Source organism: Panthera leo, chromosome C1 (genome assembly GCF_018350215.1).
Source record: "Panthera leo isolate Ple1 chromosome C1, P.leo_Ple1_pat1.1, whole genome shotgun sequence".
Taxonomy (NCBI): Eukaryota; Metazoa; Chordata; class Mammalia; order Carnivora; family Felidae; genus Panthera; species Panthera leo.
Genome location: NC_056686.1, coordinates 64484574 through 64504163, shown reverse-complemented (window position 1 = coordinate 64504163; position 19590 = coordinate 64484574). Strand labels below are relative to the sequence as shown.

Here is a 19590-nt window from a genome sequence, read left to right as displayed (position 1 = left end):
AGAAGAGTGAAATAAACTTGCGGAATATGTTCATGCAACTTTTCTGCCTGTATTAATTGGAAAATAAAAATGAGCATTTGAGCAACGTTGAAAGGCTGGGTTTGGAAGAAAATGACCTGTATCTACCAGCAGAGGGCGAGCTTGAGGAGGCAGCCTAGGGTTCAGTTAGAGCTTGGCTCCCTGGAGCAATTTCTAGTTGGGTCTGTGTGAGAAGAGGTGATTTTTCTAATTGTGGGCATTTTCAGGTCAGTCTTGATGACAGAAAAGACAATTTAGGAACCCATTCAGGTACAAACAGAGACAATGTGTATCTGAGCAGGAGCTGGCAGTAATTGATCCTCTGGACCCAAATCAGTGCAGAACTGAGAGGTAGTTTTGTCTTCCATATGGATTCTCAAGAGTGTGGTTCATAGACCAGCAGCACAGGCACCATTCGGGAGCATGTTAGAAAGGCAGTTGCAGGTACAATCCCTGACCAACTGAATCAGTCTTGCATTTTAAGAAAATCACCAGGCAATTCTTCACAAAATAATAGTTTGGGAAGCTACTCTCCCAAGCCATTTTCTCGTGCCAAGACAATAGGGTTTGACCTAACCTTTCTTCTCTGTTCCCGTCCTATATTGAAACAAAAAATTTTTTAATGTTTTATTTATTTTTGAGAAAGAGAGAGACAGAGACAGAGACAGAGCACCAGTGGGGGAGGAGCAGAGAGGGAAAGAGACAGAATCTGAAGCAGGCTACAGGCTCCAAGCTGTCAGCACAGAGCCTATGCAGGGCTTGATCCCACAAAATGTAAGATCATGACCTGAGCTGAAGTCAGACGCTTAACTGACTGAGCCACCCAGGTGCCCCTCTGCTCCCATCCTGCATAAAATACTATTGAGCAAGCCATCCCATTTGGAAGTGGCCTGTACCACTAATGTTTATAGTATGTAAAATTTTATGAAATGTTTGCATGAAATACCATTTAATTATTTTTCAAAACACTTTGATATATCTGTCTATATCTTTAGACAGTCCTCTGGAGTAGCTTTCTGTGTCCCAGCTCTGCCCCTTTTTCATTAGACTGTGGGTAACCTTTAACACCACATGAATGGAAGAGTGCTATCCCCTTGTCTGAGTGAATCACAGAGCCCTGGGGACAACTCTCTGCCCCCAACATCACCCTGATGGTATCCCTGGAATTCTGCCACAGCAGCATCGGGTTCCTTATAGCCTTTGTATTCAGGAGATCCCCATTAGAGCACAAGTGTCTTGTAAGGGCAGCTGGCATACAGCAGGCAAGCAACATGTCAGTAGCAAAGGCCTTTAGGTACAGCCATCCCTTAAGCCCTCTGACAGGAGGTATTATCTCTCCTCTAAGTAAAAGGAAATGGAGGTTAACTTGCCCAAGGCCACGGAGGACTAGTTAATGACAGTCCTTAGCCAGCTGTGTGTGTGGCTCCAAAGCCTGTTGACTTCACCTTAGAGGACTTCACCTTCAGAATGGGGCTGAGGCCAGATGCCTGGTGGGCCAAATGGGGCCAGGAGAGGGGGGCCAGACAGTGGGAAAGGAAGTGGGTGGTGTCTGAGGCCATTTTATGTTGCAGAAGCTGGCTCTGGCTGCCTCTTGGGTTCTAGCTGGAATGAGCCCTCATCCCAGCAGAGAGCAGCCACCTGTATGAGCATGTCAGCTGCAGTTGACTTGTGAGAATGACTTTGCCTTAGTAATTCCAGCAGGTGCAGTGGGAGGAGGAGTTTACCCTGAGCTCCTGTGACCCTCACTTTGGTTTTCTTCTGATTAAGTCAGGACACTGGTTAGGCCATATTTACCAGTGGGCAGGGGCATGCCACCCAGAAACTCTCTTTTGTTGAGAATAATAGCCATCTTGTTCTCTCCAGGTGCCTCATTTTCCTCATTTTAAAATGAGGACAATACTTTCTAATCCAGCATTAATCCAGCATTCTTGAATAATAACAATAACAATAATAATAATAATAAACCACCCTGCTGCCACCGTAACTTCTGCCCCCATAGTGCCATTACACAGCTCAAAGTTCTACAATGAACTAGAAGTCAGGTGAAGAGGGCAGAAAATTTCAAGTGGAGAATCCCAAGGTATTCCCCAAGGGTTTATCACAATTCCAAGCAATTAGAACACACCAACTAGAAAGTCCGTTGGCCAGATTCATAAGATTTTTTCTTTTTTTTGGCTAAGAGCTCATCCTGAAAATTAGAATACATTTGTAAACAGGATCACTTATTCTGTAGATGGAAGAGTTACAAGGTAGTTAAGAGTAGTCAGGTAGAGGGATAAAGTAATGTCATCATTCACACACCCAGGAATACTATGTGCATACTCAAGGTAAGGGCACCATTTCAGCTAAGAGGCTTCTGGGAGGGAAAAGCCAAGAGCAAGTGCATGCATTTACTTCTGTTAGTATCTGTTTATTTTGGCTGTTGAGCAAAAGGTTGGGTTAACACAAGAAAGTATTTCAATTTCACACTAGAGAGCCAGGCTAAGCACACACCCCCTCCTTGAGATGATAATAACCCTCTAAAGTGGAAACAATAATATCTACTGAATGGGATTATAAAGATTAATAAAATGACATATGTAAAGCATGTAGTTCAATTCCTGGCATATTTTAAGTGCTCAAAAAATAATAGCTATTACTCTGTTAGTTATGTATTCCGTATGGTATTATCTGTATAAAAATGGGTAGAACAGAGACTGGAAGAATACACATCACGATGTTAACAGGAGTTATCTCTGGGTGATTAGTTATTCTTTGTTTTCTAGTTTTCTGTAGTGTCTCATATCTATATGATTTTTATTTCTACAGTCAGAAAAAACCCCCTAATTTTGGAAAAGACTGTAACAATTTATTGAGTACCATATGTAGGCTTATAAATATGTCAGGCACTTTTCAAGGATCCCATCTAATCTTTCTGAGAGACACTGCAGTAGCCATTTTCAATTTACATTTTATAGAAGAAGAAATTGAGATACGTAAAGTTAAATGAGTCGCCAGTGGGTTGTACAGCAGGCTCTTAATACAGGCCTGTTAACAGCAGTCACTATGACCAGGGGTTATCAGCTGGAGTGTGGGATGGAGATGGTGGTCGGACACCCCAACCCCTTCCTCATATTCCTTCTGCCCCTGTCTCACACTCACACATACACACACACACACACACACACAAACACACCCCTACACACATGCGCTTTCAACATACACATATACATACACTGACACCCTTCCCTTCTCCCAATATACCATATTGGACACTGAAGCCACAGATCATTAATTCAATGGGGCAAAGCCAGTGTTGGGAACAGAAGATAGGACGGTAATAGAGAAATACACAGACATACCCTTAAGCTGTGGATACTAGTTTGTGTTTGGTCTTTGGTAATGTCAGGTACAGGAGTTAAATCCTTAAAGGACTCAGAAGAGTATCTCAGAAGACTCAGAAGACTATAGGTATGTAAGAGCATCAGCCTAACTAACTAACTGGCTTTTCAGCAACAGATGGTCCCGTGCTTCAGGCACATCAGTCTCTGTGACACAGAAAGGCTGGTTAAAACCAGCCAATCCCAGGCCCGAATGGCTTCAAACAGTTGTAGGCCTGATTAGTGCACAAGAAACACTCCCTGTGCTCTCAACCTGGCTGATTGCTCTGAATCTCTGGAGAAAATCAGGTGTCTGTATTTGTCTTTGCCAAATTTCAAATTAATTACTTGTCTGTAATTTGGAGGGGACTCAACAAATGACGGGGTCCCTACAGGGCATAAATGAATTAAGAGCAGCTCATTCTGTATATTTGTATCATCTCTGTTATTCTGGTCAGGTTTAAAGCAAGTACTTGCTTTGGAAGGTTGCACGTGTTCCCTTGCACATAAGCCTAAGTAAGGGACGGTAGAATCTTCTAAATTCACTGTACCCAGAGAGAAATCAATACCATGCTTGATCTTTAAAAACTCTTCCCAGTACTATGTAGAAGATTATTTATGTAGATCTCACCGCAGGCCACCAGTTCATTAATTAAATGGGGCACCTGTGTATTTTGTGAAATGGAATCATGAATTTAGCATTGGTTAAACCTGCCCGGTTGCCATGCTAACAATTCTTTTTCACTCCTGAGTTCTTGTGGGGTTCCTGCTCTGCATATTCTAACACTGTCTGAATGGGGCCCAAAGTGGGAGGGGCCTTCTGCTTTACTTTAGGGTAAATCATATGGGTATTTGAACTCATACACACCAAAGGCCAGGGACAGACCACTGGCTGTGTAAAGCCTTCACCTTGCACTACCTGCATTACAGGCAAAGGAGAAAGGTGTGACGGAGTAGAGATTTACAGATTTGTGTGAGGTGTGATTAAAAAATGAGTCACCCTAATGTAGACAATATTTTATAGCCTTTTATAGCTTAGAAAACATATTAATGCATGTTTTGTCATTCAGTGCTCACAAAACCCTCAAGTTAGGGTTTGGCAGGTGTATTGTCATCAGAAGTTGTCTTACTTGCCCAGGGTCACACCAATAAATGGCAGAGGCAAAATCCAGCTTTTCAGACTCTGGACCCCATGAGTGACGTGCTTCAAAGAGGCTCCACGTGAATGCCACTGCTCAAAACAGTTTGGAGTACCACAGGCCTAAAATCAGGGATCTGCCTTCAGACCCAGTTATAAAAATCCCCAAGAGAGAATTAGGATTATAATTTTGCTGTTGTTTGCACACAGTAGTTGACAAAACAAAACAAAAAAAAGATGCTTATCTTTACCACACATCTTACTTATCACGCTGGGCCATTTGGGCGTTTCAAAAGAACAACTTTACAAAGTAGACTTTTAAAAGCCATTCTTCCTCCAGTACTTTCAGCTAGTGCATAACCTGCCTTGACTCTCTTGGAGACCCTCCCAGGGCTCTTTGGACCTTAATTTAAGTTCACAGGCAAGGGAAGTGTGAAATCACCTAGAAGGGTGCTATGGCTTTGAAGCCTGAACTTCAGTAGGCACTGTGGACCCCGCAGGGGTTACGGCGTGTCTCCCATCGTGTTTTAACGGTGTTTCCACAACTGCCAATCCCCGACAGGCAGGCAGTTTCTCAAGACCCTGACTACAACAACTTCTCTGTGTCCTCTCTCAATCCTCTAGCCTTGAAAAGGTCCTGATTCTAAAGTGGTGTAGAAAAAATTTCCCCATTCCTGGGAACAGCATGGAAGTTTTTTGTGTGTCTTGCATCCATGAGATACAGCCACACCAACACTAAACCATCCTACATGCCTAGAAAACTGACTGGAGGATTAGCACAACAATCTGCACAACCTGAACCACAAAATTCAGCAGGTACATGGTGTGGAGAACTGAACTTGGGGAGCGATAAGCTGCGAAAGATAGGGAACCACTTTTGCGGGCGGAGAGAGGAGGGAGACTAGAGTGGGGCGGAGAATACAGGAAAAGCACCCCTCCCCAAAAGCAGCTGAAGAGAAAGTGGAAAATTGGAAACAGCCGCAGGGACTAAACTAAAAAGGGAGAAAGGAGAAAGGTTTAAATTCCATTAAGACTGTAAACAAGGGGAGCGCAAAGGCTGCGACTCCGCAGCTTGATACCTGGCGATGCTCTGGTGGGAAGGGAAAATCCCCAGGAACAGAGTGGGGTCCGGGAGGTTCTCGGGCCACACGGGGAAAAGCGGTTCCACTGCTGGAAGGACATTTGGTAGAGACTGTTGAAGACACCTGGTCCCAGCAGACCCCGGAAGGCAGCCACATTCACTGGTGCTGGGGCAAGGTCGTTAAGGGTGAAGCCTGGTGCCAGATGTGTATTGCAATTTTCCATTATCCCTGAAATGCTGATGCTACACTATCTTGCGAACTTTTTCTGGCACCTGGCCACAGTCTCACGGCACTGGCAGCAGCAGGGTCCAGCAAGCATTCCTGGGTGCAGCCGATATTCAGCCATTGCTCATTCAGCCATTGCTCGGTGAGACCCTCCTGCAGAGGGGCAGGACGGGTCAAAGCCGCAGTCCTTCCGAAGTTAAGGGGCCGGGGAAAACAGCCACATTTGAGACGAAACTCAGGAGAGAGGTACTGCCTGGGGCCTGGTCACAGAGAGTGAAAAAGCGGGGAGTGGATGATCGCTGAAGACAGAGGACGGGTGTGCGATTGCTGATCTGGGAGAACAGACTGGGTAGCTGGTGGGCACCATTTTCACTGCTCCCGCGCATGCGCATATGCACCTACGAGCCTCGGACCAATCCACCCCAGTACGCTAGCAGCGCCATCTAGTGGAGAGCGGAGCTGTTACACTGAGTCCCGCCCCACTGGGCCAACTTCGCTCTTCAAGTGCACAAGTCTCACTGCCTGCTTAGCTTTTGGACTATAAAGCACTACATAGACTGACTTCTAGGGGAAAACAAACTAATTTCACTCCTATTTCAATCTGTTAGCAGGTTCATCTAATCAATTTTATTTCTTTTTTTTTCTTTTTCTTTTTCTCTTTTTTACTTTTTCTTAAATACAGAAAAAAATCATTTTTCTTTTCAATTTTTATTAAAAATATTAACTTTTATTACTATATTTTTTAGTTTTGTGTAATTTTTTTCAAATTCTATTTTACTTCCATCGTTTTATTTTAGTCTACTTCAGTGTATTCACCTTTTCAAATTTTTAAACAATTTCTTTTTTCTTTCTTTTCCTTTTTTCTCTTTTTTGTTTTTCTTTTTCTTGAATGCAGAAAAACTTCATTTTTACTTTCATTTTCTATTAAAAATATTTTTCTTTAATTTTTATTACTATATTTTTGCTTTTATGTAAATTTTTTCAAATTCTATTTTACTTCCATCATCTTATTTTAATCTACTACAGTGTATTCACTTTTTCAAATTTTCAAACAATTTCTTTTTTTTTCTTTTTATCTTTTTCGTTTCCTTTTTTCTTAAATACAGAAAAAGAAAAAATTCATATTTATTTTTAATTTTTATTAAAAATATTTTTCTTTAATTTTTATCTACTATATTCTTTACTTTTGTGTATATTTTCTTAAATTCTATTTTACCTCCATACATCTCATTTTAGTCTACTTCAGTGTATTCATTTTTTCAAATTCTCAAACAATTCCTTTTTTCTCTCTCCCCCCCTTTTTTAGTTTGTTTGTTTCTCTAATCCGTCAAACCACTTTCAACACCCAGACCAAAACACACATAGGATCTAGCATCATCTATTTGATTTTCGTGTGTGTGTGTGTTTAATTTTTAATTTTAATATTTTTTAATTTTAATTTTTTTAATTTCAATTTTTCTACCTCATTAATTCCTTTTCTCCCTTCAAAATGACAAAATGGAGGAATTCACCCCAAAAGAAAGAACACAAAGAAACGACAGCCAGGGATTCAACCAACACAGATACAAGCAAGATGTCTGAACCAGAATTTAGAATCACGACAATAAGAATACTAGCTGGAATTGAAAATAGATTAGAATCCCTTTCTGCAGAGATAAAAGAAGTAAAAAATAGCCAGAATGAAATTAAAAATGCTATAACTGAGCTGCAAACATGGATGGATGCAGTGGCGGCAAGGATGGACGAGGCAGAACAGAGAATCAGCGATATAGAGGACAAACTTATAGAGAATAATGAAGCAGAAAAAAAGAGGGAGATTAAGGCAAAAGAGCCCATTTAAGAATTAGAGAAATCAGTGACTCATTAAAAAGGAATCATAGGGGTCCTAGAAGAGGAAGAGAGCGAAATAGGCGTAGAAGGGTTGTGTGAGCAAATCATAGCAGAAAACTTTCCTAACCTGGGGAAAGACACAGACATCAAAATCCAGGAAGCACAGAGGACCCCCATTAGATTCAACAAAAACCGACCATCAAGAAGGCATATCATAGTCAAATTCACAAAATACTCAGGCAAGGAGAGAATCATGAAAGCAGCGAGGGAAAAAAGTCCCTAACCTACAAGGGAAGACAGATCAGGTTTGTAGCAGACCTATCCACAGAAACTTGGCAGGCCAGAAAGGAGTGGCAGGATATATTCAATGTGCTGAATCAGAAAAATATGCAGCCAAGAATTCTTTCTCCAGCAAGGCTGTCATTCAAAATAGAAGGAGAGATAAAAAGTTTTCCAGACAAACAAAAATTAAAGGAGTTTGTGACCACTAAGCCAGCCCTGCAAGAAATTTTAAGGGGGACTTTCTGAGGGGAGAAAAGATGAAAAAAAATATATATATATATCTCTCAAAAGCAACAAAGATTAGAAAGGACCAGAGAACACCAACAGAAACTCCAACTCCACAAGCAACATAATAGCAATAAATTCATATCTTTCAGTACTCACTCTAAATGTCAGTAGACTCAATACTCCAATCAAAAGACATAGGGTAACAGAATGGATAAGAAAACAAGACCCATTTATATGCTGTTTACAAGAGACCCACTTTAGACCTAAAGACACCTTCGGATTGAAAATAAGGTGATGGAGAAACATCTATCTTGCTAATGGTCAACAAAAGAAAGCCAGAGTAGCCATATTTATATCAGACAATGTAGACTTTAAAATAAAGACTGTATCAAGAGATGCAAAAGGGCATTATATCATAATCAAGGGGTCTATCCACCAAGAAGACCTAACAATTGTAAACATTAATGCGCCAAATGTGCAAGCACCCAAATATATAAATCAATTAATCACAGCCATAAAGAAACTCATCAATAGTAATACCATAATGGTAGGAGACTTCAACACCCCACTCACAGCCATGGACAGATCATCTAATCAAAAAACCAACAAGGAAACAATGGCTTTGAATGATACACTGGACCAGATGGACTTAACAGATATATTCAGAACATTTCATCCTAAAGCAGCAGATATACATTCTTCTCCAGTGCACATGGAATGTTCTCCAGAATAGACCATATACTGGGACACAAATCAGCCCTAAGTAAGTACAAAAAGATTGAGATCATACCATGCATATTTTCAGACCACAACGCTATGAAACTCGAAATCAACCACAAGAAAAAGTTTGGAAAGGTAACAAATACTTGGAGACTGAAGAACATCCTACTAAAGAATAAATGGGCTAACCAAGCAGTTAAAGAGGAAATTAAAAAGTATATGGAAGTCAATGAAAATGATAACACCACAACCCAAAACCTCTGGGACGCAGCAAAGGTGGTCATAAGAGGAAAGTATATAGCAATCCAGGCCTTCCTAAAGAAGGAAGAAAGATCTCAGATACACAGCCCAACCTTACGCCTTAAGGAGCTGGGAAAAGAACAACAAATAAAACCCAAAGCCAGCAGAAGACAGGAAATAATAAAGATTAGAGCAGAAATTAATGCTATCAAAACCAAAAAAACAGTAGAACAGATCAATGAAACCAGGAGATGGTTCTTATAAAGAATTAACAAAATTGATAAACCACTAGCCAGTTTGATCAAAAAGGAAAAGGAAAGGACTCAAATAAATAAAAGAATGAAAGAGGAGAGATCACAACCAACACAACAAAAATAAAAACAATAATAAGAGAATATTATGAGCAATTATATGCCAATTAAATGGGTAATCTGGAAGAAATGGACAAATTCCTAGAGACATATACACTACCAAAACCGAAACAGGAAGAAATAGAAAATTTGAACAGACCTATAACCAATAAGGAAATCGAATTAGTAATCAAAACTCTGCCAAAAAACAAGAGTCTAGGGCCAGATGGCTTCCCAGGGGAATTCTACCAAACATTTAAGGAAGAGTTAACACCTATTCTCTTAAAGGTGTTCGAAAAAATAGAAATGGAAGGACAACTTCCAAACTATTTCTATGAAGCCAGCCAGCATTACCTTGATTCCAAAACCAGAGACCCCACTAAAAAGGAGAACTACAGACCAATTTCCCTGATGAACATGGATGCAAAAATCCTCAACAAGATATTAGCCAACTGGCTCCAACAATACATTAAAAAAAATTATTCACATGACCAAGCGGGATTTATACCTAGGACGCAGGGCTGGTTCAATATCCGCAAAACAATTAACGTGATTCATCACATCAATAAAAGAAAGGACAAGAACCATATAATCTTCTCAATAGATGCAGAGAAAGCATTTGACAAAATACAGTATCCTTTCTTGATAAAAATCCTCAAGAAACTAGGGGTAGAAGGAGGATACCTTGAGATCATAAAAGCCATATATGAATGACCCAACGCTAATATCATCCTCAATGGGGAAAAACTGAGAGCCTTCCCCCTAAGGTCAGGAACAAGACAGGGATGTCCACTCTCACCACTGTTATTCAACATAGTATCGGAAGTCTTAGCCTCTGCAATCAGACAACACAAAGAAATAAAAGGCATCCAAATCGCCAGGAGGAGGTCAAACTTTCACTCTTCGCAGATGATATGATACTCTATATGGAAAACCCACAAGATTCCACCAAAAAACTGCTAGAATTGATCCATGAATTCAGCAAAGTTGCAGGATATAAAATCAACTCACAGAAATTGGTTGCGTTCCTATACACCAACAATGAAGCGACAGAAAAAGGAATCAATCCCATTTATAGTTGCAACAAAAACCATAAAATAACTAGGAATAAATCTAACCAAAGAGGTGAAAAATCTATACGCTGAAAACTATAGAAAGCTTATGAAAGAAACTGAAGAAGACATAAAAATGGAAAAAGATTCCATGCTCCTGGATAGGAAGAGCAAATATTGTTAAAATGTCAATACTACCCAAAGCAATCCACATAGTCAATGCAATCCCTATCAAAGTAACACCAGCATTCTTCACAGAGCTAGAGCAAATAATCCTAAAATTTGTATGGAACCAGACAAGACCCTGAATAGCCAACGCAATCTTGGAAAAGAAAACCAAAGCAGGAGGCATCACAATCCCGGACTTCAAGCTATACTCTAAAGCTGTCATCATCAAGACAGTATGGTACTGGCACAAGAACAGACACTCAGATCAATGGAACAGAAAAAAGAACCCAGAAATGGACCCACGAATGTATGGCCAACTAATCTTTGACAAAGCAGGAAAGAATATCCAATGGAATAAAGACAGTCTCTTTAGCAAGTGGTGCTGGGAAAACTGGACAGTGACATGCGGAAGAATGAACCTGGACCACTTTCTTACACCATATACAAAAATAAGCTCAAAATGGATCAAAGACCTAAATGTAAGACAGGAAGCCATCAAACTCCTTGAGGAGAAAGCAGGCAACAACCTCTTTGACCTTGGCTGCAGCAACTTCTTACTCAACACGTCTCCAGAGGCAAGGGAAACAAAAGCAAAAATGAACTATTGGGACCTCATCAAAATAAAAAGCTTCTGCACAGCAAAGGAAACAATCAGCAAAACTAAAAGGCAACTGACAGAATGGGAGAAGTTATTTGCAAATGGCATATCAGATAAAGAGGTAGTATCCAAAATCTAGAAAGAACTTCTCAAACTCAGCACCCAAAAATCAAATAATCCAGTGAAGAAATGGGCAAAAGGCATGAATAGACACTTCTCCAAAGAAGACATCCAGATGGCCAACCGACACATGAAAAAATGCTCAACGTCACTCATCATCAGGGAAATGCAACTCAAAGCCACAATGAGATACCACCTGACACCTGTCAGAATGGCTAACATGAACAACTCAGGCAACAACAGATGTTGGCGAGGATGCGGAGAAAGAGGATCTCTTTTGCATTGTTGGTGGGAATGCAAGCTGGTGCAGCCACTCTGGAAAACAGTATGGAGGTTCCTCAAAATACTAAAAATAGAACTACCTTACGACCCAGCAATTGCACTACTAGGCATTTATCCACGGGATATAGGTGTGCTGTTTTGAAGGGACACATGCACCCCCATGTTTATAGCAGCACTATCAACAATAGCCAAAGTATGGAAAGAGCCCAAATGTCCATCGATGGATGAATGGATAAAGACGATGTGGTATATATATATAATGGAGTATTACTCGGCAATCAAAATGAACGAAATCTTGCCATTTGCAACTACGTGGATAGAACTGGAGGGTATTATGCTAAGTGACATTAGTCAGAAAAAGACAAAAATCATATGACTTTACTCATCTGAGGACTTTGAGAAACAAATGAACATAAGGGAAGGGAAACAAAAATAATATAAAAACAGGGAAAGGGACAAAACAGAAGAGACTCTTAAATATAGAAAACAAACAGAGGGTTGCTGGAGGGATTGTGGGAGTGGGGGATGAGCTAAATAGGTAAGGGGCATTAAGGAATTTACTTCTGAAATCATTGTTTCACTATATGCTAACTAATTTGGATGTAAATTTTAAAAAATAAAAAAATAAAATTAAAAAAATAAAAAAAAATTGTAAAAAAATAAAAATAAAAAATTTTCCTGTTCCTTAGTTACTTGGCATATATCCCCAGGAACCTTATACACAGCTTGAACAATGGCTAAAAGACTAGAATAATCAAAAATGTAAAACAATCTACAGAAGACTCCATAGTGTTAAGATGTTAGTACTACCCAAAGTGACCTGCAGATTTAATGCAACCCCTTATCAAAGTCCCAATGGCATTGGCTTTTTTTTTTTTTTTACAGAAATAGAAATACCCATCCTAAAAATTCATAGGAAATATCAAGGCTTCCTGAATACCCAAAACAATCTTGAAAAAGTACAAAGTTAGAGGTCTCATGGTTCCTGATTTAAAAACTTATTACAAAGTCACAGTAATAGAAACAGTGTGGAAATGGCATAAAGGCAGACATACAGAGTGATGGAATAGAACAGACAGCCTGGAAACAAACTTACATATATGGTCAAGTGATTTTTCACAAGGGTGTCAAGAGCATTCAATCGGGGAAAAACAGTCTTTTCAACAAATGGTGTTGGGAAAACCAGATATCCACATGCAAAAGAATGAGATTGGACCCTTATTTTGTACAAGAATTGGTCAAAATGACCAATTGAGGTGGCTGAGTTGATTGAATGTCTGACTCTTGATGTCGGCTCAGGTCATGATCTCATGGTTTGTGAGATGGGGGCCAGCCCCTTGTCGGGCTCTGTGCTGACAGTGCAGAGCCTGGTTTGGATTCGCTCTCTCCCCCTCTCTCTACACCTCCCTCATTCATGCTTGCTCGCACACTCTCCCTCTCAAAAGAAATAAATTTTAAAAATTAAAAAAATGAATGAAAGATCTAAATGTAAGAACTAAAACTATAAAACTCTTCAAGAAAACAAAAGAAAAGCCTCATGACATTGATTTGTTCATGGTTTCTTGGACATGACATTAAAACCCAGGGAACAAAAGCAAAAATAGATAAACTGGACTATATAAAAATAAAAAAGACTTCTGTGTATCAAAGGATACAATTAACAGAATGAAAAGGCCACATACAGAGTGGGAGAAAAATTAGCAAATCATATATCTGATAAGAGGTTAGTATCCAGAATATATAAATAACTCGTACAATTTAACAACAAGAAACCAAACAACCTGATTTGAAAATGGGCAAGGGATGTGAATCGACTTTTCTCCAAAGAAGATACTACAAATGGCCAACAAGAACATGAATGGATGCTCAACATCACTCATCTTTGGGAAAATGGAAACCCAAACCACAATCAGAAGTCACCTCATGCCCATAAGGATGGCTGCTATCAAAACCCCCAGAAAATAACAGGTGTTGGTGAAGATGTAGAGAAACTGGATCCCTTGCACACTTGCTGGTGGGAATGTAAAATGGTGCAGTGGCTATGGTAGGTGGCAAGTGATAGAATTACGACATGTTCCAGTAACTTCACTTCTGTATATATACAAAAGGAATTGAAAGCAGAGTCTTGAAGAAGTATTTGTACATCCATGTTCATAGCATTATTTATAATAGCCAAAAAGCAGAAGCAACCCAAGTAACTACTGATGGATGAATGGATAAACAAAATATCTTTCAGCCTTAGAAAGGAAGGAAATTGTAACACATGCCACAACATGAATGAGCCTTGAGGATATTATGCTAAGTGAAATAGGCCAGCTACAAAAGGACAAGTCTGTCTTATTCCACTTGTGAGAGGTCCCTAGAGTAGTCAAATTCAGAGACAGAAAGTAGAATTGTGGTTGCCAGGGGCTGAGGGGAGAGAGAAACAGGGAGTTGTTATTTCATGGGTGTAGAGTTTCCATTTTGCAGGATGAAAAGACTTCTTAAGAATGAATGCACAACAATTGAACTGTACAGTTCAATAAAATTCGTTAAGATGTTAACTTAAAAAAAATTTTTTTAAATGTTTATTTATTTTTGAGAGAGACAGAGACAGAGTGTGAACAGGGGAGGGGCAGAGAGAGGGAGAGACAGAATCCGAAATAGGCTCCAGGCTCTGAGCTATCAGCCCAGAGCCCGACACAGGGCTTGAACTCACAACCCATGAGATCGTAACCTGAACCAAAGTCGGATGCCCAACCGACTGAGCCACCCAGGCGCCCCAGATGTTAACTTTTATGTTATGTATGTTTTACCATGATTTAAAAAAAAAAAAGTAGAACAATCTTCCTAATTCCATTCTTTGAAAAAAGTAGTTGATTTATATTGAAGTTTGAGCTCTTAAAGTGGTTTGTTTTGTGAGAAAAAGCTCATTAGAACACTGGCTCTGAGTGCCTCCCCTGCCCCCCGCCCCATCAGGAACTACCTGGAACCACCCACTGCAGTCACAGACTCTGCCGCCCCGCCTTGATGGAGGCTCTGGAGGTGAGGGAAAGCCCTGCCCGATTCACAGCCCACTCTTGCCAAGTAGGCCAGGGCATTTGTTCTTTTACTCTGGTTGCAAGGAGGAAATGTAGGAGAAGGCGAGCAATTGCCTTTAAATATTCAGATACTATCTAAGGAAGTTCAGTCAAACAGGCTTAGAAGGTCAGACTAACCCCCAGGAGACACACAAGTACAATTCACTTTAATGAACGTCGCAGTGTTAGAGATGGATGGAGACGGGCCTCCAAATCTTTGTCCTACCAGCAGTTGTCACTTATCTTCCATGTGATTGTGGGCAAGTCATGTAACCTCTTTGAGCTTAATTCATCACCTTTAACATGAAGAAAATACCTCCTCTTTCTATCTTAAAAGATTCTTAATAATGTATGAAATGAAATATATATGAAAATATTTTAAAACTAGTCAAAAGAAAAATCTACATAAATATTAATTCTTGCAAGCTCTGGCGTCTTTGTTTAATAAATGGGGACAAGTGTCTCTCTCTTGCTTGGACTTAGAGGTGAATGTATGTAAAGCATGTAGCACAGGAGTGAGCCCAGAGTGGGTTCAATAAATGAGAGTTATGATGGGTTTTTACTTACTGTTGTTCACCTGTAAGTGGCCCTGATCCACCCACTTCACTAAGAGAGGGTGGGAGTTGAGGAGGCTGGATGGTGGGAGGCTGGAGCATTTGGTACATTTGATTCTGCCTGTCCAGCATCAATTCCCTTGCTAGCCTCTAGGGGCATCCCTATTCTTTCTTGGGTGATATCCCTTCCCTTCTGCAGTCTGTGTGCTTCAGGTATGGTGCCTGTTCTTCCTTCTCCCTTCTCATCCCTGACCTGGTCCTCCAGGATGAATCAGGATATTCCCGGATATTTCATTATACGCCCTCCCATCTTCCCCTTGGCCACAGTGATTGGTCCAGTGATGGGCTCATGACCTAATCCAGGATAACGAAACACAACCCTGGGTCTTTTGCTGCACCCACTGGAAAAGAAAAACACTTTCTGTGAGATCACTTAGATGGTGAAATATAAGCCTAGAATTCAAGAGATGGAGAAAGTCACACCATTGACGAACAAATCTGAATACATGGATCCAACCAAGTGTGAACCACTCCTGGACATTTTTGTTAATTGAGCCAATAAATCCACCACCATCACCCAACCCACCCTCCTCTTTTTTGTCATTTTGTGTTGAGCTTTTGCCATTTGTCACTAAAGGTTTGATTAACGTAATTAGGAGAGGGATAGACTTTGAATTTATCCCCCAACCTCAATGATATCCCTAATTGTCCTTCTGGGAAGATCCCCGTAACAACAGCTTACCCTACGTCCGAACTCTTCCCCTTGCTTCACTTCCTGGGGATAGCCATCAATCAGGAAGCCCTTGGTGTCACTGAGGCTGGCCAACATGGCCTCCTTCAGGAGCTCCAGAATGATGCGCTGGAGCAGAGAGAGAGAATGGTCAGCATCTGAGCTCTTTCATAGAACAATGCTAGAATCACCACCCACCTCCATCAGTCATCCCATTTGGGGAGGGAGAAAGGTTCAGATAAGATTAACAGCAGACAGCAATATACCATATTTCATCCATTCTTAATCTCACTTCCCCCATTTTACTGCCTATGAAATTGATAGGTGTATTACAATCAGTCATAGTTTAAAAAGGTTTTTTTTTTTTTTTTTTTTTTCTGGCTGGTATAGCTATATATGAGATAGCTTATTAGTTCTATTTTACTAGGGTATCTTAAAATAACAGCATCTTAGAATAAATGAAATTCATATGGCCATGAATTAGGGATAATGGAAGTTTAAAACTAAGCAAAACATGGTATAAAATGTGCTTCTCTGTTGATTTTTTTCCCAGTAAATATTCTAAAAATTTGACAGCTACTGACTTGAGAAAACTTTCTATAAATATGAAGTAGCATTTTCTAGCAGTATCACTTTTTCTGTTAAAAATTTTGATTTAACCTGTGCTTCTGAAAATGAGAGGAGAGAGATACATGGAATCTTGGGACTGGATGTAGGAAAAATGTGACCAGCTGCCCAAATGGGGGGAATTCTCTGTTCTCTGGTTCCCTGGCATCCTCTGACTTTTGTTCGGGGCTTGGGGAATACACAGCCATCACAAGGGTGGTAAGAAACTATGCCTAGGTTCTAGTGAATTAACTCCTCATGAAGTTTATATTCTAGATAGAAAGATAGATAATACATAAAGAAATATATAATAAATAATCAGCTAGAGAGAATTGTTAAGGACAAAATTAAAGTAAGGCAAAGAGATACAAAATTCTGGAGGTGCTATTTTAGATAAGGTAGTCAGGGAAGGCCTCTTTGATAAATTGGGATATTTAAGTAGGGATCTGGACAAAGTAAAGGAGCAAACTATATTAATATATCAAGTTGAGGAAACAGCAGTGCAAAGGCCCTGAGGCAGAAACAGCCTGGCCTGTGGGAAGAATAATGGTGAGGCCAGTGGCTGGGTGTAAAATAATGTTGGAAAGGTAGCTGGAGTCCAGAGTCACAGGAAGGACTCTGGATTTCATTCTCAGTGTGGTGGGGATCCACTGGAAGCTTCTGGGAAAGGGAATAACACAATTTGACAAACATTTTAAAGAAATCCGTCTGGCTGCTATGAAAAGAGTAAACTGGAGGGGGAAAAGAGTGGGGGCAAGGAGGTCTGCTAAGAGCCAACTGCAATGGTCTGTTTCCTTTCGTGAGAACCATGCTGGCTTCCAGGAGGGAAACAGACTGTAGCTCATTAAAGAGGAAGCATAAAGCTCTGTTAGCTAATAGGGACTGCATTGTACAAGCCCTAATTACAGAGCCTAGCATGGGAACTAGTAAGGCAAGGATGAATATTTTTTGATACCCATGGCACACAGCTTCCCAGAGATAGATGGTGATTTGAAAAGGAAAAAAGATACATAAGGGAAATTTTTTACTTAAACTATCTAAGGGAGATACCAAATTTCAAGATAGTGCTATCATACCTTCCAGAACTAGACCAAAACATTATTTCCTATTTTCCAGAGGATTCCAATTCTAGGCTTTGCAGCACCATGCAGCAAAGATTTTGAAGGTTTTAACGCTAAAGTGGGGACCAGTCTTTTCTGGAAAATACGAGTTAGGCTAACAATCAGGGACCTGGAAGAGTAACAAGGTAGGAGGAACCTGGGCCTGTACAACATGGTCTGACTGACAGGTCTCTGCTGTAGACCCACCACCTGCCTCTGGACTGTTACATCAGGGAGAAATAAAATGTAGCTGTTGGCGTGTGGGCTTCTTTTTTCCAGCAGCTTAGACTAGCTGCAACACTCCAAAATCCCTCGCCAGCCAGGAAAGGTAGCTGTCACTTACTGAGGGCACCAGGTCTCCACGTTCCATGATATCTCTGATCAATTTGCTTCTTTCAGATTCTGATGACAGCTCATTACGCAGGAGCTCACCAGTCGAGAGATGTGTAAATCCGTATTTTTCCACCAGCTTTTCACACTGTGTGCCTTTGCCAGAGCCTGGGCCACCTAGAAAAGAAGTCATGTATCAGACACCCATCCCAAGCCGCCATGGTGAACAAGCCTCAGCACTTCATTCACCAAGCATGTACTGAGTTCTTATGAGTTATAGGGAGTGGTGGACTACGGAGAATGGGATACAGTCCTTGCCCTCAAAGAGCCTGTTGTCCGGGGCAGGGGCAGGTGTTATCCACCAACAATAAGCAGTTACTATAGGTGATCTGGTGGGGAGAGTTCAGGCTGCTCTAGGGCACAGGGGAGGGGTGCAAGACTCTGTTTTGGTAGAGATGAAGGAGAAGTTTCCTGGGGAACTGAATATGCTCATGTGCAAAACACTGACCATGGTGCCTGGTACAAAAGTGGGTGGGCAATAGATGCTAGCTATTAATTTTTAAAATACATTGTTTTCATTTTCAAACAATCCCAAATGTACAGGAGAGTTATCAGGAGAGAACAAAGAACTTTCTGAAACATTTGAGAATAAGTTGCCATTCTAATTGCTGTCTCATCACTACAGAACACTTCAGTTTCATTTCCTCTAAACAAGGAGCCAAGCATACCCTTCTACATTACTACCTCTTCAGAACCCATTCATATTTCAGTGGAATTGTTCCGATAATGTTCTTTGAAGTCAATGGGTCAAGTTCAGAATCATGCATTGCTTTTAGTTGTCATGCCCTTCTGGTCTCCTGTATGGAACAGATTTCTTCATGTTTCCTTGATACTTTTGAAGATTATATTTATTTTGTAGAATGTCCCTCAATATGATTTTCTTCCTGCTGTTTTCTGAATATTATTCTGAGTATCAGCCATATTCCTTTGATGAACATTACACCTTCGACTCTTTTCCCTGCTTCCCCTGCCCCAAGTTCAACCAGTTGCTAAGTTGTAAGATTTACATCCAAAAATAATAGCTAACCTTTGCCAGGAGTTTACTGCACTCACTGTTCTTTGCATTTTAAAGATTTTATTTTATTTTATTTTATTTTATTTTATTTTATTTTATTTTGAGAGAGAGAGAGAGGGAGAGAGAGAGAACATGTGCACACCAGTGGGAGAGGGACAGAGGTGAGGGAAAGAGAGAGAATCTTAAGCAGGCTCCATGCTCAACACAGAGCCTGAGGTGGGGTTTGATTCCATGACCGTGAGATCATGACCTGAGCCCAAATCAAGAGTCAGACACTTAACTGACTGAGCCACCCAGGTGCCCACTAAACATTTTATATGTATTAATTTAAAATAATCTTAGAAGGCAGGCACTATTATCCCCATTTTACATATGGGAAAGCAGAGACACAGAGACTAAACTCAACTACAATAAACCGCATGGCCAGTATGTACCAAGTCAAGG

General features: G+C 40.5%; 1 protein-coding gene across 3 annotated transcripts in view; it reads right to left on the bottom strand.

Annotated features, from left to right (window-relative positions):
- The window catches only part of AK5 (adenylate kinase 5), a 265268-nt gene that overhangs the window by 22196 nt on the left and 223482 nt on the right, over nt 1-19590 (bottom strand). For all 3 annotated transcript variants that reach the window (XR_006206173.1, XR_006206172.1, XM_042952269.1), the window contains 2 exons: nt 18085-18248; nt 16048-16164 (listed from right to left, as the gene is read on the bottom strand). Coding sequence is in view for 1 of the 3 variants with exons in the window: in XM_042952269.1 (XP_042808203.1) it covers nt 16048-16164; nt 18085-18248 (281 nt within the window). In the remaining 2 variants the exon portion in view is untranslated. The remainder of the gene's footprint in view (nt 1-16047; nt 16165-18084; nt 18249-19590) is intronic.